This window comes from Myzus persicae, unplaced genomic scaffold (assembly GCF_001856785.1).
Source record: "Myzus persicae strain clone G006 unplaced genomic scaffold, MPER_G0061.0, whole genome shotgun sequence".
Taxonomy (NCBI): domain Eukaryota; kingdom Metazoa; phylum Arthropoda; class Insecta; order Hemiptera; family Aphididae; genus Myzus; species Myzus persicae.
Window position 1 is genome coordinate 418,338 of NW_019101135.1, and position 25,135 is coordinate 443,472.

Here is a 25,135-nt window from a genome sequence, read left to right on the forward strand (position 1 = left end):
TTGTTTGAAATATCTGCTACCCATTAAATAGATATTTCGAAAAACAGTTCAATAAAATGTAATCAAATACCTCAAGTTGTTTAAAGCGTAGGAAACTCAATAAATAAGATAACAATTACTTTCTAAATATAATGCTTTAATATTATATTATACAGGCGTAGTAGTACTCATGAAGTGTATACACCATAAATGAAAGACATCTTTATTGTTAGTATATATTTTAGTATACGTGCACCTGCCTATTAGATTTTTAATATTATTATTATTTTTATATGTTTAATATTGTCATTTCCATCAAATTGCTTTTTTACAAAAATAGGAAACAAGCTTTGTAAAAATATCTCTAAGCATTATTTTTTTTAATTTCAAAATTATAAGTAGGTACCAGAAAGTTTAATTGGGCAAACAAATTAATTATTCACAACTGTTTTTTTTTTTTTGTTCTCATTGTTTAAAACTTAACAAATCATTGAGATTTACTCGACACAATAACCATTATATTATGTTAGTTACATACATTTATATAACATGTATTGCATGACTACACACAATAACCACAATAACTTACATCTAAGTAACAAAATTTTACTGAATTTATATTATTTATTTTTACGATGCACCTAATCATAATAATTTATACGCTGAAAGTTTATGTCATAGTTTTTTTTTAAGGTATGGGACAAATAATATATTCAACATATACACACCGTGTTAAAATAAATATTCGACACAAAATATTCATTTTCACGACAACTATTATGTATTTTAGGTACTAAACATAATAATGTGTACACTAACCTATATGACTGGCATACTTTAAAGCATTGCATATATAGGACTCTTACAAAATCCGTGTATCTACCTATGAACAAATATTTGCTTTACGAGCTTGTATTTTATCAGTAAATATTTTTTTGTGCACATGTTATGCTCGATCATCAAGTTTATCATTAAGAAAAATCATAAATGAAAAATACCCTATTAACACGTGCAGTGTACCAAGACCTTGTTAAAATTCTCGTAAAATCTTTGAGCGTGTTCATTCGATCATTCGCAACAGTGCAGCGCCTTCAATTTTAGTATTGTACGTAGGAACTATCTGAATTCGATAATGTCACGTATCTGTGACTCCTGTTGTCCTAAAAGGCTAAAATTTCTAGGTTGGTAAAAACTGTTCAAGTATTATGACGTTCGTCGTGTAAGTACTGACTTTGAACATATAGTATTAATTAAAATAATTAATTATTACGTTTGGGATAGAAATCACGATCTCAGTTATTAAGTACGAACACATTTATAATCCATGTCAAAAAAACAGCGTTTGAAAAAAAATGTAACAAATAAATATAATACAATTCGATACACTGCATTGTACTTATAATAAAAATAATTTTTTTTTAATATTTAAGAAAACATAAACGTTAAATATTGATTAATAAAAAATACTTCTAGTGATTACTACTTATTGTTTGCTATTCATTAGTTACTAGTACATATATTATCTAATTTCATCAGAAAACTTTACTTTTTTTTCATTACATAACAGTTGTCACAAATATGAAACGACTTTACAGTATTTTCAACATAGATTTTAACTATGATAAATTATTTAAATAAATCTAGACAATTTTAATATTAATAATTATGAAATTATGGTTTCAATTTAACTTTTAACTTTTAACAATTACAATTTTTATATCAGGTTCAAAAATCATTTTACACATAACTAGTGTAATAGATTTAGTATATTAGGTATAAAACGCGATGGCACAGCAATGAATTAAATGCACAATAACATTATTTCTTATGACTTAATCTCAAAAAGAGTTTACGAGTAATTTTCAAGCTCATAACCCGTAATATAAATACATTACAAACACACACTCAATCCGAAATGAATCCTATAATATAAAGAATATACACTATAGTATTATACACAGTAGGTATTATTTATATAGCACTGAAATTCTCATATTATATTATAATGATTCATTACATGTGTACACTAACCTTAGAATATTATTAAAGTAACACTCTCCTCTCAGACTCTCGATAAAAAATAAAAATAAAACGAAAATGCATGTAGGTAGGCAAGGTACTCACTTTAAATCGCTTCAATGTGTCACGAATCACGATTGATCATAACAACAATATGATGGCATGTGAACGCGTGGTACACGACCAAAGTGGAACGAGTCATCCGAACGAATGCGACACCGGGCACTGAGTGTATGCAAACATTGAGGCTTCTCGGACGATCGTGTTGCGTGCGCTCGGTGCACATCGAATCAGTGGAAGTATTATTATTATTATTATTACTATTATTATTATTATCATTATCATTATTCTGCCTCCGATTTGTAGTTTTTCTTCGGGGCGAGCTTTGTGCGGCACCCGAGGAGATCGAAGGTCGGATACGTCCGCACACACGCCCATTCGTCGGCGGCACAGGCACACAATAAATATTATCGTTTTCTCATTTATAGCTCTGTCAGAATAATATGTGAATGTGTGCTGCAGGTAGTGCACACGGCGTTACAACCGAACACCGTGAAATGTCACGGGCGAACGATGGGCCATTAATAAAGGGAATTCAACGGGTCTGACGCGTAATACTGATTCTGCAGAGACCGCGGTGGGCGAAGAAAGGACGAGGGCCAGTCATGGTGGAGCACCCTATGGAATTATGTCTCCTCGTTGGATATAGGTGGTACTGCTGCAGTTAAGTGCAACTTAAATTGCACTCCTCCTGCAGCTGCAGTACCGTGCAGGTTTCTTCCACACTCCGATAAATTATCAATGTTATTAGTTATTGCATATAATAATGTTATACTGTGGTGCGCTTTAGTAGTTTAATCCAAAAGCTTAAGAGGACCTCCCGGGCAAGGATTGACCAATATTATAGTAAACCAGTATAAACAATTGTCATCTAAAAATATTTATAACAAAATCGCGCTAACTATAATATAGTCGACATAAAGGAGTAGATTCCTACATACCATATAAAAATAATTTACACAAATGTAATATTTAAATCATTTAAGTATTAATTATCAAATTTACACATTTAGATAATGAGCGGCATGTATATTCTATAATTGATCGATTAAATATTATACATTCTTATAAGTTATATAAGTACATACCGTGCTAAAATAAATAAAACATATAATTTTTAATGTGTTTAATTCTTTTTATAAATCATAGAATAAGTATGCATATAATTTAAAAATAAATAATAATAGTTATATTTATGGTAATGACTAATGACTAATAATAAACAAATACGTACGGAAATAGTATAAAGAATAACAGATAAATACTCTAAAGTTAATATCCATCATCACAAAACATTAGTTAATATAAATATTGTTTGAATATTTACATTACCTATAGGTAAGTACAGCTTATACTTTTAGAAATCAGTATAATTTATCAATTAAAAATATTCTTAAGACACCAATAAAATATGTGATGTATAAAATGTATATATAATAATGTAAGCAACCGTCTACCAACATGTATTGAAGTGTACACTTACATTAAATTATAATGTATATTTTTAAAAATATATTTACTAAGGCTATAGGCCCCTTAAACAAAATTTTGTAAATGTATTCTCTTTAGCTTTTTCTAAGTAAATGTTATCATTTTAAACACATTATACACATAAATATTATGTATTATTATAAATTATATTGATACATTATAAACTAAATTAGGTATCTGATTTTTTTTTAAAACCATACTAAACAGTAAATACCTACCTATATAACAAAATGTATAATATTTGATTTTGTTATGACCAAATAGTCACAAATTTGTGTCCACGTCAAGCATTATATAATATTATAATATATTTTTATAAATATTTATATACTTACAACACATGTCTTATATGATTTCTATCCAACTACAAAAGTATTAGGCATTACCCATTAATAATTATGTCATACAATTAACATTATTTTAATTATTAGCTTGATAACCTTATTTAAAATTGTGAAATTTTAGTTTTATTACAATTCAACAATCAACTTTTAAATATATTAATTGTTTTTATCATAATAATTATGGATACAATAATACGTACAATAATTCGTTTAGTGTAACTGACAATGAGGACATACAAAATCACAAAATACAAACTGTTTTTATTAAAATCCAAAGTTTCTCTATTAGTACCGTGTTCTTTCTCTTATATGCAATAGACAATTAGCAAAATTAAAAACCATCATATCCTAATACATCCAGCTAAATAGGTTTTAAAAAAAAAATGTCTACTTAAAATTAAATTAAATAATACTTCATGAAATAAAAATCGACAACAATTAATACTTGAACAAATATGAAATATTTTTTTTATTTTTTGTTTATATTTGTGTCATAACTAAATATTAACAAGAACAGTACAGCTTAGGTAATTATGATAATTTATAATTTCTATGAATATTGATGAATGATAATTAATATAATGATAATTTATTTGATATGTATAGCTACGGCAACGGGTAACGATTGAAATGTTTTAAACAAGTATCTATACCAAATAACACTATTGTGTAGGTATATAAAATCATATTTGATCACAGTAATCATGTAAATTATGCAATAACATAATACATTAACCATTTTTATATCACAAATATAATACGTCTGTAAGATAAGGTGTAAAGTCATATTGTTTTCTTATTTATATCAATTTTTTTTGATAATAGTATTTGGTATTTTCGTACATCATACAACCCTTATTGTAACATAGTGTTTATGGAAAGAATGAACTAAGTCGAATAAGTTAACCAAGCTTCACAAATAAGAAAATATGAGAATTTGAGTTTATGAAAAATATTATTTTGCTTAAATTGATGTATAACCAATAATCTACATCAATTATTATTGTACACTATTAAATATTGTATGATAAATACAAATTTATAGTTTTAGTAAACTGTAATGCAGTAACTAGTAAGACAACGTATCTCTGTTAAATGTCGTATTATGATTTTAAAATTATTAAATTACATTTAGTAATGAATATAATGTTGACTATTGAGATAGATAGATTTGTACTCATTCAAGGTTAAGTACATAAAATTGATTCAACGAGAACAAAGGAGTGTGTCGGTGTCGTAAGTCTGAGATTATACTACACTTCGATAAAAAAATATATTCAATAAGCTTTAGAGAAACAAAAAAAATTTTTTTAGGTAACTACACCGCTTTTAATAACATAATATATGACAAAAACTAGTATTTAAATATTCAATTAGTATAAGTTGTATAATATGTAATCTATAAATTTGTGAATCAAGTCTATAATTTATACCTATACAAGCTGAGTTTTTAATTTGTTTCTCCTTGTACCAAGTAATAACTAAGGTTCGAGACTTGTTGCACTAAAAATGCTCGTAACACGCAATAATGAAAATGCAAATTAAAGATTACCAAAAACGCTCTACAATACATAACTAAAATATTATTATGATGGAAAACACTTTATTAAGAAAATATGTAGGTAGGCACATCATGCTAGTTATACAAAAATGATATAAGTTATTGTTAAAATACAAATAATTAAATTATCAATGTGCCTTTTAAATTCTTTATCAAGTACTACGGAATATTCTAAAATCGTATACTTTATTTCATTACTTCACAAAACAATTATTGTGTTCCAATCTTGTCAATAGTATATTCTACATCACAAAAAAACATGCTAGTCTCAGACCCTATGCACGACACTCTTCTAAAAAATAAATAATTTGCGCCATTGTGAGTTACGCAACACTCGATTTTTGTAGGTATCCTGTATTTTTCGTATTTTCTTTTAAACTGTTTGTACTTTTTAGAGTTGGTTAAAAGATTCTGAATTCTTGAATTATATAGCCTATACTCTAATCTCTATATAGGTTCAATTTTACTAACGAATGATTTAAGTTTGATAATACTTTTTTCTAAGCTAAGCACTTCTTAAATATATAGTTATCACTTATTGGACTTGCTTATAAACTATACCAAGTTGTATAAGAGAACGCCACACCCGCATGTATTGTCTCCGTCTTATAAAAGCGTAACATAGCAAATTGTAGGTTCTGGATAATCAATTTAACTCTGTTATGATTAATATTGGAGCCAATCAACCAATTATAAAATGTAGAAATAAGAATATTATCTAGCGACCCTCTTCGAGCTTTTTGTTTTATTTGAATTTTAAAACAAGTTATGCTTATCTTAAAATTGTAAATAGTTTATGCATTTTAAAATACTCTAATGGCTCCAATATTAATCATAACCGAGTTAAATTGATTATCTAGAACGTTCCATTTTGCTATGTTACGCATTTGTAAGACGGAGACAACACACGCGGGTGTTGCATCCTCTTAATACCGATGTGTGTGAATCGAATTTGTATTTCTAATTTCTAATGGTTTGATTCCTACAAAACGTACCAAAACTAGTAAGTGTATAGGTATACGAGGTATAAATTACATAATGATAATATAGGTACCTATTTATAATAACTCCATATTAAAATTTCGTGCATAACATGTGACAATATGAGATCGTTAAACGTTTTCAACACAATAAACTCAACACACGACAAAACATTTGTGATTTATCGTTGTACAGTTATAACATTCGTCATCTTTCTATACAATATATAAGAGCAATATGCAAATTACACAATCATTTAACAATATTTTGCAGTTCGTAAAAATTTCAAAAGTCAGGAGTATAAATTGTATACATATTAATAAGCCATACACTTTTGTATACACAAGAGCCAATTTTTACTCCAAACGACTGGAATAAAACTCGTATTTTTAACGTTAACAAGTTTCCACTCCCATGGCAACAGGTATTTTTTTTATGGTTATTGTTTTACAATGGTGTATGTATATTAGTATATATATATATTGTGTATAATATATAGCTATTAGTTATGCGTAGGTGTGTAGTCTTCTCGCGGTTGCCATAATGTAGGTAGTATTTAGATGGACGAACATTTCACCGTTCATTTAATTACGCGTTATTAGGATGCAAAGAATTAGCATGGTGATTGTTTTGGAACAATACAATTAAATTATCGTGGCAAAATAAAATAGTTCCGAAAAGCACAATTATGTGTATTTTATTAAGATAACTATATTATGTACTTTAAGGTATAAGGTCAACTACTTTACGATCTTCCATAGCGTTAAGTAATTAATTATGTGGTATTAACAATATGTAATACTATGAAAAATGAGTTTCTAAAACCCTGCGAGGAAGTGAGAAATTGTTCATAAACATTAAAACTAGAAATAAGTTAGTTAAAGTAAATATCATTATATAATATTTATTTAAACTAAATAATAACTGAATTCAGATAATCAGAATCTGAAAATATAAGCTCTACAAGTCTTAAACAGATATATATCAGTAATACATATGCCACATGAACAAATTAAATAATATAAAAAAAAAAATGAATTTTCTCAACTTCGATTTAGTTTATAAAATTAAAAATATTAACCCTGTATAACAATAGTCAGTTACGTTATGTTATAAAGGCTGGTGGGCCTGCCATTTTAAAAGAATGTTAAAGTTATCATTATTGTCCACCACCACAAATATTTTTAATTCATTAAAAATAATTGAATACACATCTTTTATATCTAATACTATACAACTATACAAGACTTAAATACTGCTATACAGAAGATTATTGACAATAAGTACTTATATTTTACCATGTCATAACTCATAATACATTACTATAATTATGATTGTATGAATTTATTTTTGTTTTGCAGTTGATTCTTCATTTTATAATTGTTTAAAATTAAAATGTATCAATATAATTATCAATATCCTCCTCTCAATATTATACATAACATATTCATTTAATACTTATAACTCATAAGTCTGGAAGGCTAGGATATTAAAATAGATAAACATTGTCATATTGTGTGTGTTTGTTGAAACATTCAAAAATATAAAAAAGGTAAGTAAACTTCCTTTTAAATTAATTTAGGTTCTTTATTCAATAGTTAATAAAAATGTCTAAATGATAAAGGTGGAGAGAGGAAATGCATAATAGAAATAAGATAAATGCATATCCTCTCATCCCAACGTTTTCTCAATTGCGACACTGCACATAGGCAATAGGCTATGTATATTATTGATGTTTAACAATGATGCATTAACATATGGTTCAAATCAATTTGTAAATTTTATGCAGCTATTCATTAAAAAATCACCATGCACTTAGACATTATTATTTAACAATAGTTAAAATATAATTACAAATTACAATAGTAAAATATAATAAGTAAATCTTCCAAATGAATAAATAAATATCTTTCAATTTGCTAATTTAGAATATACATATATTATATGAATAAATGCGTTATAAGTAAACATTATAAAAAAAAAAATTTTAATTTTGAACTAATTAAATTCGGTTTTGTACCTACCTATACACAAATCGCGATATTAAAATATGAAATATTTATAATTATAAATTATAAGTCTATAACAATAAGAATTATATTGTACATACATAACTTGAAGTTCCTATAATATAAATACGCGTCGACAAAAAACAAATTGAAATAATCTATGGTTCAATTATTATTAATTATTTTATTTTATTTATTATTATTGTTTTCAATGTTTTCATTCAGATTCAATAGACAGAAAATAACTTACCAACGCCTCGAGACTTATGAAAATATAATATCAAGATGACTTTTATCATGTCGAGACTTCGAGAGCACATTCAACCGCAAATACTAATTGAAATAGGTTGGTCTCTCTGTTATAAAATATATACATTATACAATATTCATATAGGTTAGGTGGTTAGAACTTAACAATAAATTGTTAACAAGAAAATGATCATGGAGGTGATTTGAACAATTTTTTATAACTACGAATGACTATATATACCTACATAGTATATATACTTACAATATATCATGTCTTAACAATAAACAGCATATACTCGACAGTATAATATAATATCATAATGTTTGAATTCTAAATAAATTACATTATTATCATTAAATATTTTTTTTTAGTTTGGACAGTGTGGAGGTATGTATATATTTGTGTATAAATAAAATAGATTTGGATGCTACAAATTCAAATGTTACAATTTTGTCTCACTCAATGAATGTATAAATCAAAATATCAACCCTTTCATTTTTTGTGAGACCTAAAAAGTACTCGGAGTAATTTTTTCTACTACTGGGCATCCCGACCAAAATGTGAAATTACATTCACTTTGACTCACCACAATATAATGGCAATCGAAAATCAAGATGTGTGAATGTCACATTATGCTCTAGCCCCAAATGACACAACCCTCTCTAATTATCAGAATTCACGAAGCTCAGTTTCAAAATACATCAATACAAATACTTATATTTAATTTAGATTTAGTTTTCTAGACAATTAAGTAATTATAGGGATCTCAGAAGTAGTCATTTTAATTAATAATAATTTTGATAATTTATTACAACAATATTACATAATACTATTTTTTTATCGTAACTCAGTTTATTTTTATAAAGGCTAAAAAAAAACTTAGTTTGTATATTTTTCTATTTGTTAATACCATATAGTACCGTACCTACGTAAAACACACTCGTTAGTCATCAATTCAGAATTTAGAAGACCTCCAATCCTACGTTTTCATTGTATTCTTGCACAAGATAAAACGGTCATGGTGCAATTGTTCATCATTGATGAACGTATAGACACTATAATATATTCAGTTGCATAATAATAATAATATCAACGATCAACAAATGGCGTACATACTAACATCGCATAACGTAAATAATGAATAAAATGTAACAGCATTTAATTGATGAAAACATAAAAGTACGACAGTAAACATATAGCCATAAAAATACGACAAGCAAATAACATAATGTAACTTTCCTAATAATTTTGTATAAAATTAATAATGACATATGTAGAGCATGCTCATTACTATGACCAAACAGGTACCTATAATCTCCCACTTGTTTAGTACTTTTTCTTATTAGTTATTACAATTTTTTTTTCTGTCAAAAGGTGTTTCTGAAGGTGAACGCAACAATTTAAAATGTATTTTTACGATGAACAGGAAATAGCCAATATTATATTCTAAAATAGCATCATTCTTGGTGACGAAATATTTTTTAAATGGTAAATATGACTCTAGAGCAATAGGTTACATGATCTTATTACAATAATTATTTGTAATACTTATAAATTGCAGGTACATATTAATGATTATTTATTATACGAAAACCACGACTTAATCCATGAAATTTATCATTAAATAATAGGTATACCAACATTTAATGTTCCAATTTTTTTTTTTGATTTGATCTAAAACGATATTAATTTTTTTACCTTGAGTGATAAGTGTTTGCGTTTTATACACCTAGTCAATTTATAAAAAAAAGACCACACACGGGAATTATAAATTACAGTTTATAGTAATATTTGAATAATAATTTAACTTATAATTTACTTGTTATAAGTTATAACTAACTACAGTGCCTAAGCTTGCGTAAGGTACACAATACACAATACACATACACACACACAAAATTATGTTGTTCAGAGCGTAAACATATTTAGTCAATTAATTGCATTTTATTTGATTAAAAAAAAAAAAGTAGTCACGCGCAAAAGAAATAATATATCACATCGGATAGACACAGCCAAAATGAATTTTCATACTTTAACTGTTGGACCGCGTTGAACTAATAATTAATAAGTAATAACAAAACGAAAAAAAGCGAACAAACCAAAATATAAAATATGATGAAGACACAACATAATAGGTATCGACGTGTCGTGTTACAACGACGAACAATTATTTACATATCGTGTGACTAAAGTGTACTACATGCAGTCGTGTACACTGTACAGCACATTATTTGTGTAATATATATGCTCAGACCACTCGAGTTTTCAAGATGATCGATAAATTCGTCAACTCTGTCATCTCGTTTTTATTTTAAGTATAGTAATTTACGGGTACCTATACTTCCCCTGAATAATATTTGATACCTACAGGTATAGCACTATAGCAGTATAGGTAGGTATTGTGTGCATAAGTGTAATATCATAGCTTGAATATATATTTGTTTGTAAACACACATGACGTGTCGCAATAGATGTAGGTACATATATATATATATGCCGTAATCGAAATCACATTTTAGGACGGTAAATAAACGAACATACAAAGATTAAGTTAATCTTACCCAGCAGACAACCGTTATATTGTGGAGCATCGAGAGGATATTATAACGATATCATAATATGTGTATTTTACATTCAAATATTAAAAAGTAATAATTTGCGACCAAACTAATCATCTTAGCTACCTAGGTTATAGTAATATATCATATATTGTTTGTAAATCTAATCTTACGAGGACGTATTACGGATCTATATAGATGTATTATATTGTAATTAGATGATTAGTTTATACGGCAGCGTACGAATTAAATACGTGACGTTTATATCGTAAAAATCAGTGGAGTGTCTAAAGCTTGACAAAATGGGGGGGGGGAGATTAAAATGTCTTAAGCTCTTTCAGTCTTGATACGGAGGTCTCTGTCTCTCAATGAGGACCTCATTATTAATACCTAACAATCATTTTTTCTTTTAGCAATGATATCGAATTTGTAGATGCTCATTTTACTATTTTGTATTGTTAGGTACAATAATATGTTAAAAACTAGAGCCCACACCATAAACTATTAGGATCGCCTCTGGTAAAAATACAAGACGTATGATAAAGCTCATTAAATATGCCAATGCAGGTGCAAAAATGAAATATAATCATTATAAAACAACATATTAGGTATATTATATTCATAGGTACCACCTACCATCAAACTGTTCAGAGTGACTCCGCTTCTGACTTTGAGATACTTTTTCCGCAACACTCGCCAGACGACATAGGCCATCGCAACGATCCATATAATATAATAATAATAATAATAATAATATGATCACAGCGTAAATGTACGGCGGAAAAGGCGAAACGACCAGCCAGCGCCCGATCACATTTCGGCGGCGTTTTTTATATTATTATTATTATTAATAAAGTTTGTCGCGATTCGTTCACGCACTGTACGCACTGTATTACGCCTATTATTATATTCTTTCAACGGTATTTCAAAACTTATTATAACGTCATCGAGTCTCACTAAAAAAAAAAACCAATAAATCGACACGCGAACCGGAGGGAACAACGACTTTAGAGCAGCGGACGAACGGAGCACCGATTTAGGAGACAACGATATTATCGCGCGCACTTTTTTTTTTTTGATAACGTCAAGAACCGGCTCGAACGTGGTTGTAGGTATAATATTTTTGGTTCATCGCGAAACGAAAACACGTAACGTACCTGACCTGACCGACGACCGACGATACCTGTGCGCGCGCGACGAGCGTTTAACAGACGGACGACGGCGTCCGACTCGACATATGAGTGTAATGCGTGTGTGGTTGCGGTTCGTGGTCGGCGCGGATCACGTGCTCCCACGGCGCGGCGGGTTTTGGCGGGGGCGGTGGCCGTGCGGGGGGAAAACAATAATCGTCGTCGGCGGCGGCGGCGGCGGCGGCGGGCGGACGGACGGACGGCCGTCCCAAATAATGTTATTTACGAAAACGCATTAATAATAATAATAATAATAATAAAGTATAAATTAATATTGTATTATGCAAAAAAAAAAAATTAGTAAAATACGTATCGAATTATCGCCCTGTGAGCGCAGCCGTACACATGGCACATCCGATAAAACAATGGATTAATGCGATAATTATTATTCTGTTGTTATTATTATTATTATTATTATGATTGTTGTTATATTATATACACGACGCATTGTCGTTGAAATCTATATAGGTTCACATTGTAAGCAGTATAATATTATACTATTACATATTTTACGCGATTCGCTCGAAAAATAATGGTAATATCATATGTATGAGTCGTCTTTTTTTTATGCGTTTTAGGCGATAATATAATATATACCAGGGGTGGCCAAACCGCGGCTCGCGAGCCGCATGCGGCTCGCGTCATAGACTTTTGCGGCTCGCATCTTATCGTAACCTTTTTACAAAAAATTTGAAAACATGAATTTATGTATTTGAAAAAGTATAATATTTTATTAAATTACAGTGTATAGAAAAAAATTTGTAAAAATAAAGTGTTCTTGATATAATTTTTCTTCATAGACTATTTTCTTATTTGTTGTGTGTTTATTTTGCATGTAAGCTTTTTAAAATCAGGACTATATGTTGTTAACGCAGTCCTTAACAATTCAGTTAAATGATCATCCGTTAATGTTGATCGATGTTTAGATTTAATCATTTTCATGGTTGAGTATAGAGACTCACAAGAATATGTTGTTCCAAAAATCGATATTAACTTTTGAGCGCAAAGAGTAATTTTTGGATATTTAATAACAGGCACATGTTTCCAAAATTCCAACAAAGAATGACAACTGTATTTGAACTGCTTCAGTCCTTCATCTTCTAATAATTCTAAGAGTTCAATTTCTAAAGCTGCCGTATCCATTGAAATCGATTTTAATATTGGACATCCATTTTCAATAACATTAATGACAAAGGGATTTTCTAAAAATGCAATCGAAGGTTTAAGTAATTTCAAGTCTTTAAATCGATCTTCAAAGTGAGTTGATAAACACTCTAATTTTTGTACATAATCTTCACAATTCAATTTTATTGCTATTCCAACCAAATAATCCTCAATTTTTTTTAAGTACGGAAAATGGTTTAAATTATTTATTCTTAAGTCTCTTTGAAAAAGTTTAAGCTTATTTTGGAAACTAAAAATGTCTTGTACTAGATTATTTATGAATTTATTTTTACCTTGAAGAGACATATTTAATTAATGTGGCTAAGTGATGCACAACGTCAGTACAAAATGACATATCTCTTAACCATTGTGGGTCTGAAAGTTGTGGAAAGTTTTTATCTTTTTCTTTTAAAAATGTTTTAATAGGTTCTAATAAAGACATAATAATTATTTTATTAATGTTGTGTTGTTACACTTACACACACGACGTCAAAAAGCACTATGAAGACATAATATCCATTATCCATGTGTGTCTATGTCTGTATGATATTTTTATATTTATGGTATTTATGAAGATAAAATTTAATTTGAGATTATCGTACAATTATTGTTATCGTATTCTTCACATTTTATTAAATACGATACCTTATCTTATTTTATTTACAATATCACATATATATAAAAATTATATAGTAATATGACCTTTTTTTTTTACATTTTGGCTCTTTCATATTTATTAATATATTTGGTGGCTCACGAGTCTCTTCTCGCTGGCCACCCCTGATATATACTATTATAAATATGTGTACGCCTTGCTTGACGCCTTGTATACAGTTGTTTATTGTTTTCGGAACGGTGCGTCCGAAATACGTCGTCGACCACGACAAAACTATGTCACAATAACAATAAATTGGATCAATTTGACGCATAAATTAAAGGGGGTGGGGAATTATAAATATAATGACAGACCTCAGAAACGCTGAATGGAAGGTTAACATTTTACTGCAACTGTCCATTTTAACAGTGAAACTATACCTATACATATAGGCTATACAATATATATCATACTATCATAGTGACGAGTGGTGTAAAATGATTACGTGAGTATTTTTTTTCAGAGAATATTGTCCAAAACAGAAAATAAACAAATGTAAAATAAGCGATCAAATTTTTAAGAAATATAATATAAGACTACTAATAAGTAATAATGGTATATTGTCATATTGATAATCGAGTATCGACACACTAATCAGTTTAATCACTATAATATTATTAACAGTATTCCTAATAATTATGTTAAATGTTCTATATTTTTCGAGAATTATTGTTACACAATGTTTAGATAAAAAAGTTTCAAATTAGAAGTTGTTAGTGCATTGTACATTACCTATCTTTAGACTTTACTATATTATTTAATATCGAAAATAACATGAAGTTAAACTTTTATATTATTTATAATTATAGCATTACTCATTACCTCGTCATTACTAATTAATCACATTATTTTATGATTAAAAATTAGTAATAAAACCTAAAACCCGGTTTTTCGTTACAAAATGCTTAGTCTTAAAAATTTCCGATTAATTCTCATCACAAGTTCTAAAATTAAATGTATAAAATTAAATACTTAAAATAATAAATTATTATACAGAACAGAAAAATGAAGCAAAAATTAGCTTACTTTAAAGGGGAGACACAATATTCACTGCTCACATCACTGATAAGGTACCTACATATATGGGTACATAATATTATTTATACCTAGGTATATGCACTTTTTTAAAAGCCCTACATTTTTATAAAATAGCCTATAGCCTATATTATGTAAGTTGTAGAATTATATAGAATTTAGATACACCTATTATAGGTAATTTGTGTAGTTAAGTATGCATAGTTACATAATTTTTTCACTTGTCGGTTCAACATCTGACGAATGGAAAATGAAAACAACTTGACTTAAAAATGTTATCTATGTAAGAAGGCACCTACATGGAATTATCTAAACAAAATATAATAATTGTATAGGTAACACATTACATTGATAATATCATTATTTTCGAAGACAGCAGAGTGAGCCGGAAGGTCTAATCTAATACCCACCTATTACTTATTATTCACCCATATAATAATATATATTTTATCTTTATTCTTTAATGTGTTGGAAATCTAGATTATAAAAATGTTATAATAAGAGGTTTTTCCCAGTCACCCAGTATAGACACAGATAAAGCGTAGAACGTTGAATGCATTTGATGATCTATCTGCTGCTTGTAGTTAGTACGTAAACTATAGCCTATAGGAAACAAAAAAATATTTAGTACATAATTTGTGGTTTTTCGGGATGACTCACTAAGATTGTTAGCCACTCATTTTTTTAGTTATCTCGAAAATTAATCAGATACCAATATTTATTATTTAGGTCTTAGTAGGGATTCATTTAACTTTTTAAAAACATGACGTGAACAATTATAGTCGATAACAATTATTTTAAAATGGTACTAAAGTAATTAATTATTATAATTATTATCGGTTACGATTAACAAATTATATTATTATATTATACATACAATATATGATGTGATACACTATACCATAATCTTATAACAATACCCAATCACTTAATCAGTACCATTATTATATTAATACATTATAATTGGTATGTCATATGTATAGTATGTAACAGTAAGTAGTAACACAATACTGTAGTTATACCTCCATATTTTTTAAACAGAAATTTAGATTACATAATTAATAAAAAATAAGAATATTGAGTATAAAGACGTAGGTACTTTAGTATACATATATGTATACCTAAACTATAAATGGTATAATCAGAGGCGGATTAGCTAAAAAATTCGGCACGGGAAATTACCGTGTGACAGGCCCACCCAATATATTATAATAATTAATAGTAATCATTTCATTTTCCATAAAAAAACTTTTTTTTTCTTAGGAATTCTCTTATTTATAATTCAATGTAATATACTTATAACATGTGAGTAGGTAGATACTCAACATTTTTATTTCATTAAAACTTTTTTTATAAAATTAAATAACAAACACTTACAGAAATTGTATATACTCGAAGTTTTTAACCTTAAGTTCAGCGTCTGTAAAAAGTGAGCTTAACACACGAAAAAAAAGGTGGCCAGGTGTACATCAGGTGTCATGTGGGTCACTGTAATAATATATCAATAGGATGTGTTGAATTGGAATTGAATAATATTTTATCATTGCATACGAAAAATGATTTTGAACGAAGAAGGTCTATCAGCCTATATAAAAATTATAAAAATAATATTTTATATTATTGCTATTTCCATTGATTTTAGAATTTACAAAATTGAAGTCGCAAAATCGTCTTATAATCTTTAAATACCAACTCTCATCTATACATTATTCTAAAATCAATATTATTACCTAAATTAATTCATTATACTATTATAGTGTTACGATAATATATATCAGGTAGGTTGCATTATTTTTGCGTTTAAAAATATATTTGTGTGTATAAAATATGATAATATATATTATTTTTAAACTTCCAAGTATCCGCGGATTAACATTTTTAAATTACAGCAATATAGCTATTCTTCGTTTAAATATCTAAGTTTAGTTTCCAGCTATTCACTAATGCAGCATCGAATCATTAATATTGAACACTTTATTAATATGTGAATACCTAACCGATACTTAAAGGACAAATAGTTATCCAACTATCCAAGACTATTAACTGTACATAAAACCTATTATATTTCAAACTATGTTATAATTATGTTTGTAAATTGTAGTTACCTGCACAACGTATTAACGTCCAACGGGCCCAGAATTGTCTAAATAAAATAAAATATTTTTTTTCTGTGAGACTCTTTGTACGACGAGTATAGGTACCTACCATACCGTTAACCGACCACTTTCTCGTCAAATCGCAAGTTATCTGCATCTGCGTTACAATATTGTGCATTATTGATTGAAGTGCTCGAAGAATATAACTATTTATTATTATATAGGTAGCCAGGCAGGTGCAGACTACAGTTGTACAGTTCTAATACCATACATACAAAAATAAGAAATAATAGGTTTGTCGTGTAAAAATAATGATGATAATATATTATAAGTAGGTAGTAGGTGCCTAACTAAGATTATAATATACAGTAGGTATTATAATTGCTTAATTCGTTTCGTATAGGCACCGTGGTATTCACCGTCTGGATAGTATAGTGTGGTATCTTCTAGGTATATTGTCTATATACCTATAATATCTCATAATTATTTTTAAATTATTAATATTTTTTGTCAGTCTATACGACATTGCATGTGACCTTCTATTACAGATTATTATATTATTATGAGTATAGCTGAGTTTATTTGATTTTTTTTTAAACAATATTTCAAAATAACAATGTGAAGAATACCTGTAATGAATGTAAACAAAAATTAATTAATTTTCCATATTCTCCATACCTAACCTATCTACTATATGACCGATTTATATTTTGTATGCGCTATTGTGTTTACTTAAGAATATTAGTTACCAGCTACGTTGGCCATGAAAAATGAACGAATGGCTTAGGGTAACTCATTACATATTTTTTACTTCTGAGGAATTTACAGTATACAATGTAACAGCTCAAACCCGGAAGTTCATGAACAAACTTTAAAAAACCGATACAGTACCTACATATAGCTGATATACGTTACCTATGCTATGAACATTTGTTGCATGAATCATACTAAATAAACAACAAGTGGATACCCACCTATATTACTGTGAAACTTCCACATTACGATAAGTCTCGACGCCCAGCGGACAACAAAAAAATTCGATAAACACAATTAAATCAATTTAGACGTAACTTGGACTTTGGTTAAGGTTCCCAAAACAGAAAATGTTATGAAATGGAAGTTTCTCTGTAGGTATTATAATTTAATATGTATATTAATTTATTATTTTATAATAGGTGGGTACCTAAATGAATATAGACAACATAGTATGACCAAATATTATGCGTTATACGATTTTATTATAATAAGTATAAGTATAATAACCAATACAATAATAATATTCCGTGTCCCCCTATATTCTATCTTATTGAAAATAACCTAATAAATCATTATTAATAGTTAATTTTTGTTTTAATCACTCGTATTTTTCTCTGATTTAGATTGTAATCGATACAGATGATAGCACGATACCATATAAGAATAAGAAAATGTGATAATATTTACAGCGCGAGTTACGTATTGAAGTATCGTTCAAATGTCGTCTGAGTTTTGTGAGCGATGACTGACTTTGTCGCAAAACATGATAATAATAATGTGTTCCGGACAACTGGTCAATAAATTTAAAACATAAGAAGAAAATATTTCCCTCATTTTTAAAATAATACAAGTACAAAAAAAAGAGCAGAATTTTCAAATTTAATATTTGTGATAATTGCAGGAACATAATGTTGATATGAGTTCCAATGGCACTATCTGCTGGAGCCAAATATAAATAATAATTAACAAATTCTGCAATTCCCAGCACTGCTTATGAGTTATAAGTTATTAGTATCTTTAGTTATAACTTATAAGTAATAAGTGTTATAACTTATAACACTTATAACTAAAGACTGACTTTAATTGACATTGCAACTGTCTTTGCACACTTGATGAAACTAATCTGATCAAATATTGTGTTGTATAAAGTATCAACCTGAGTTATGTACTTTCTGCATATTTCATTTCAGAACGTAGTTTTTCTTTGTACAAACATATTTTAAGTAATATAAGATATAACTGTAAAGAACCTAATTATTTGGAAATCTATTTGAATATCAATTTGAATACAAAAATTAATTTTTTTGGTACAATATTATAGAGGTTTGAGATTTACAATATAGTTACGATTTTCACAAGCTACATAAATTAATATTAAGCTAGGATGTTGAATGTTGATGCGTTTGATTATAATATAATACTATTTCAATTAAAAACCAACTAGACAAGTAGCATAACAAAGCTGCAAGTTTATTTATGTAAATCAAGTTCATGAACAAGAATTGTTTTCTAATTATTTCGGTAATAATGAATTACTTCATTCAGCGACTAAGTGGTTGCGGTCACCCACTAAACGGCGCAGCAAAACATGCGCCGGACAAATTTCTTGGTCCAGCTCCATATTGAGCGACGCCGTTTAGGATTTATCGGGTCACTGACCAACTCCTGCTCGTTACCATCACTGCATTCTGTTTCCCGTTCCGGGTGGTCCACCAGTCCAAAAGTTACATGTATATTTGGCGCTGAGGACCATCGACTTTGCGCTGAACAGTCTTCAAACTCGTTTGTCTCCCGGACTTTGGGCGATGTTGCTGGTAGTTCGGGCGCCGACTGCACGGACGTAGGTACACGATAACGTGTTAACTCTTTTCGGCGTATCCATCGAACTCACAGCACCATAATTATCCTACAGCGACGCGTTGGATCCTGTGTCCTTTGGAATGGACATCTTGAGGTCCAATGGACTAATTGGGGGTCCGTTTTGTGTCAGCACGTCAAAAAGCTCAAAAGGCTTGCAGGGCAGCTCGGCCGGAGCGGACAAACACTGGTGGTAGACTTCAGAGTCTCCTGCTCCGGCTAGCTGGTTTATGACAAGTCGTGGCCACGCTCGGCGTAGACTCGTGTCTTTTCAACGTCGGCCAAGTTCCAACCCGTGTCAAAAATTTATTTGGAATGTTGAACTTTGCCGATCTCAGCTCTTCAAATATCCTTTTCATCTTTTCGCCTTCCGTTAACTCCAGCATTACGGTGTCGTTAGAATCTACGGTACACATATTTTATTATATGACGTAACAGCGTACAACGATACAACAACTAATACTGGGAACGTATACTTTTTTTAAAATTAAATATAGTCCTCTGGTTGGTGGCTTATTGAGAGACATCACTTATGAGAGATATACTTGTTTTTAAACTTATAGTATTCCTATTGTAATATTAAGTAATAGTGATTAGTAACAATAACAAAAAGTATCAGTGATAATAAGTAATAATAACATAACTATGTAACAAGAATATAACTTATTATATGCTTAAAATGTAAAATATCTTGATGATTTTCATGTTGTAAATATTTTCGTTTTTAAAGGCTTAAAACACAGAGATTCAACACTACCTCTCCCAAACATTAAGTTTCTTAATTATTTAAATACTGAACACTACAGGACCGTATTAGCACATGGGTCCACGGTAGTGTTGATCCGGGCCTGATGATACAGTGTATGTATTGTAAGCTAATGCCTATTATTACAATTTACAATGATATGCTTTTTTACTCTCCTCGCTTATTTGAGAGCAGTTAAAAATGATCCAATGTTCAAGGGTGGTTTCTGGTAGTAGCACATTGAATTTAATAATAGATATTGTTTCTTTGAGAATATTTGCGCAACACCATGAATCATGATTTTCGACAAAATCAATTTTTTTATAATTCAAAAACGAATAACCGTAGATACTAGAAATTGTCACCATTTAATAATTATAATGAAGCATATTCTATAGACATTGAGTATTTTTCACAATCTTTCGACCATTTTGAGCAGCTTTTAGACCAGTGACGTATAAAAAGGGGGAGTTTTCTGGAAGAATACATTTCTTATGAGTTGTATTTTCTTAGTCAATAATAACCACCAATAAACTCTCCGAAATTCAGTTCTAAGTACCTATGCCACTGTCTTTGATATCTGAAAATCATGACATTTTTCTAATTTTTAGTTGAACGAAAAATGTTTTTATTTTACAAAGATCCATTTTTTATTATTATAATTATTATTTTATTTTTATTTTCTATGTGGAATGTGGACACATTTTAGAGCAGTAAGAATGCTCTAGCAAAATGGATTTTCTACAAGGTTGGTTTCTGGTAGCAAATCGGTTCTTGTTGTCTGTTGATACCGTTGATAGGTACTTTAGTGAGTTAAACGTAGAAAATTCTTATTTTTTAACGTTTGAAGTTCATATTTTGACAAAAATTTCATCAAAATCATTAGAGTTCTCTAATTATTTTGTCGTTAAAAATGTAAAACTTGACAGTTTAATACATGGTTCCCATGTAGGCAGTGCTACACAGCTTATTATAATTTAATATTTTTTATGATGCCAAAAATGATCGAAGAAATATTACAAATTTTTCCGAACTAGTAAATTTTGTGTTATTTAAAATATCGTTGGGTAGTAACTATATCAAGTTCTTCCCCATTTATATGAAATTCAAAAATTTTGACGGTTTCAGTTTATCTAATTTAATTTAGGTAATACCATAGACTTATATATATTCTTGTAAGAGGCGGTCAAATGATTTTGTCATGGGGGGGGGATGTAGCTGGTGGTATCCACACATCTACAAGAATCTTAATCAATTTTGGTTGTATTAGTTGTAATAATGAACTACAACTACACATGGTACATGTATAATTAATGACTGACAAAAGATTTAATTCTTACCAAATATCTACCAGCATCAGTCAATATCATGGACACTGAAATCTACAGCCTAAAGCCTAATACAATAGGTAATTTGAATTAATATTCCCATTTCCCTCATAAATTAAACATTTTACATTAATTAGTTAAACAAATATTACCGGTACAACTTCATTTTCTGTAATGATCTTAGGGATCTTACTATTTTATTCATCCGAGTCCGAGTGTTTAGTGGTTGAGCAAGTAAAATAGGTGGTAATTTTTCTTTTATTAGACATTATAAAATAGACTATAGACAATATCTATTACAATTTACAATAAATTACAGCAGACTTGCAAACAGTAAGTATAAAGCGCGACACAGTATGACTTACGAGACCCGAGTAACGAGTACGAATTACGAAAGCCAACACTGTGGTCTGTGTAACAAAATATTGTGACAAATGTAATACTAATCGATGAATTGGCCGACTATAATAGCATAGCTATTTATACATAAAGTATTAATACGTTTCGGCCGATGGGCTAGTCAAGGGAGGAGTGTGTTGTTATTAAATATTCACGATCACCGAGCTGGGTAATTCCCGTGTATTTTATATATGCAACTAATTAATAAATATTTATAATAATAACAGCTTTGTTCCTAGAATGAGTCTAGAACTCTAGAATCTATATAATAATAATATAATATACTCATAAGTCATAAGGTTATTTTGAGAAAAAATGAAAACAAAATGTAATACATCAACATTATAGTACAATATACATAAATGTAATCGTTATAAATATTAAAGAAAAAAGTCATGGGGGGGGATTTATCCCCCTCATCCCCCCCACCGTTTGACCGCCACTGATTCTTGTATGCTAAAAGACGGGGAAAGGTACCTAGTAGGTTCCCTCGGTGAACGTGGATTGCGCAATACGCATGCACTTATTCCAAGCACTTCTGCGCATGAGCATACGACAAGTTAGGTTCAAAATTGTATTACCTATTGTCGTATATTGTAGACAGTCGTCGTTATAACTTATAATTATTTTACTTAGGTGGGAATATTTTTAGCAATTAATATTTTCGGATAGGTCAAGCCTGTGAAGCTAAATGTGCCGAGGTGACAAAATTACATGGATAAAAGACGGCCGCAGCGCCGCACGGACAGGAAACAGGAGTCCCCGTTTTCGTCGGGTGTGTTGTCGAGAGCGTGCCATCGACGTTCACAATGTTCACACGGAAGAGGCGACGATCACTGTACGGATAACCATTTGATTATTTTGTCTTAAAGAATAAGTGTTTCCGACCCGAAAACTTTTTGTTTTATTTTGAGTAGTCGCGCAATTTGCCGTACTCCTTCAATCTAATTTGTAAGCGATTAATTTATGGTCGTTAAGGATTTGAGGTTTAAACGGTGAAGGTAATCTTACGTTCATGGGCGTAGGTAGGTAAGGGGGGTTTTGGGTGTTCAAACACCCCCCGAAATTAAATAAAACAATCTTGAGCTTTTTGTGAATTTGTTCGAGAATATTATTAACTCATAATATTAATATAGATTTAGACAAAAACCCCCTCCGAAAATATTTCCTACCTACGCCCATGCTTACGTTATTCTTTCAATCTAATCTGTAACCTGTTAATTGATGGTCGTTGAGGATTGAAAGTCTAAGCAATAAAGTAACGATATCGACTTTTGAGAGCCAAACTGTAACAGGTTAATTTATGGTCTTTTGACGCCTCAAACGTCGGTAGAGGTATACCATTGAAAAGTGAGTAAACGACACTATAAACACAGCAATATTTTTGTTTTTCTAATAACTAAATAATACATTTACAATTACCAGCTTTTTATAGGCCGATAGAGGGTTGTTACCTGCCGGCTGCCACCAGCCATTAAAACCATACATTCGGTTATAAACAAACCGGTTGGCTGTGTAGGCCCGACTTATGATTGGGCTTCTTACTCAGTTATTTTAAATGGGCCCCAAGTCCCAAGGCCACATAAAAATTTAAAAATCACAATTTTATTAATATACATTTAAAGTTCAATTTTTTAATAAATTGGATATTGTTCAAACGAAAAAATATGGTTATTAGTTATAATAGACAATAGTGTAAGTGCTGTAGGTAGGTAATTAAAAATATATTATTCGTATAATAAAGTGACTTAAACCTTTCGGTACTTTGGTGTTCTCAGTTTAAAAGTTTATAATGACATTTTTAGTAGATAGGTAAACTAAAAAAAAAAATGTAATATTCCTTTGTTATGTCTAAATGCTTTATACTATAGATAGGTTTTAGTAGGTACCTAACATCAAGTATCAACCTATGTACCTAGTTATTAGGTGGGTACCACCTTACCATGTTAGACCGTGTTTTTACTTTTTAGAATATTTATGTAAAATTGCATACATAGATCAGTGCTGTATACAAATTTTTAAATGTATACAATCTTGTAAATCTTAACAAGTGATGTATGTACGATAAACATGGATTGTTAATAATTGCATTGCTATGTTTGTTACAATTCATATTTAAAAATATTTTCAATGCTATATAACATTAATATTGGCAAGCTCTTGAGCAAAATTTATGCAAAAGTATTAATTTTTTGGGTCATAACTTTTTTAGAAGCCTTAGTATTATAATTTATAACACATATTATTATAGGTAACTTCCAGCAATATTAAGTAAATACATTTAAAAAACCTATTATCTTTAACTTTTCACAATAATCACAATTAATATTTAAACAGAAATAAAATGTATGTTTTTAATTCTTAAAAGGACTATTACTTAAGTGGATGCCACACCCTCGTCTCTGTCTTACAAGTGTGTAACTTACGAAATTTTAGCTCAGCAATTCACGTTTTATGCCGTTGGCTTAAAAATTACAATGAATCAACCAATTATGAAACTCGAAGGTAAAAACTTTATCTGTGTTTTGTTGAAAGTTTTTTTAAGAGAATTTAGTTTTTAAGTGAGGTAAAAGTTTGTACAATAAACGTGACTTAAAAATGCTCATATCACAGTTGAAAACTGAATTATTGCAAAAAAACTTATGCTACACATTTGTA

General features: G+C 29.3%; 2 protein-coding genes across 3 annotated transcripts in view; both read right to left on the reverse strand.

Annotated features, from left to right (window-relative positions):
• LOC111027839 (puratrophin-1-like) overlaps positions 1–12,458 on the reverse strand; it is a 172,268-nt gene extending 159,810 nt beyond the window's left edge. For both annotated transcript variants that reach the window (XR_002603853.1, XM_022306293.1), the window contains exon 1: positions 11,889–12,458. Coding sequence is in view for 1 of the 2 variants with exons in the window: in XM_022306293.1 (XP_022161985.1) it covers positions 11,889–11,966 (78 nt within the window). In the remaining variant the exon portion in view is untranslated. The remainder of the gene's footprint in view (positions 1–11,888) is intronic.
• A 785-nt stretch (positions 12,459–13,243) lies between these two features.
• LOC111027886 (general transcription factor II-I repeat domain-containing protein 2-like) lies at positions 13,244–14,048 on the reverse strand. The gene is made up of 2 exons (XM_022306372.1): positions 13,952–14,048; positions 13,244–13,734 (listed from the first exon to the last, which is right to left on the reverse strand). Exons 1-2 carry the CDS (start codon positions 14,046–14,048, stop codon positions 13,244–13,246), a joined length of 588 nt encoding a protein of 195 aa, XP_022162064.1.
• Between the last annotated feature and the right edge of the window lie 11,087 nt (positions 14,049–25,135).

What these genes read in the sequence shown, in the direction of transcription:
- LOC111027886 (XM_022306372.1), bottom strand. Translation starts at nt 14,048, where the DNA reads ATGTCTTTATTAGAACCTATTAAAACATTTTTAAAAGAAAAAGATAAA. An exon ending in GTTAAGAGATATGTCATTTT is followed by an intron (nt 13,735 to 13,951) that starts GTACTGACGTTG and finishes TGAATTGTGAAG; the next exon opens with ATTATGTACAAAAATTAGAG.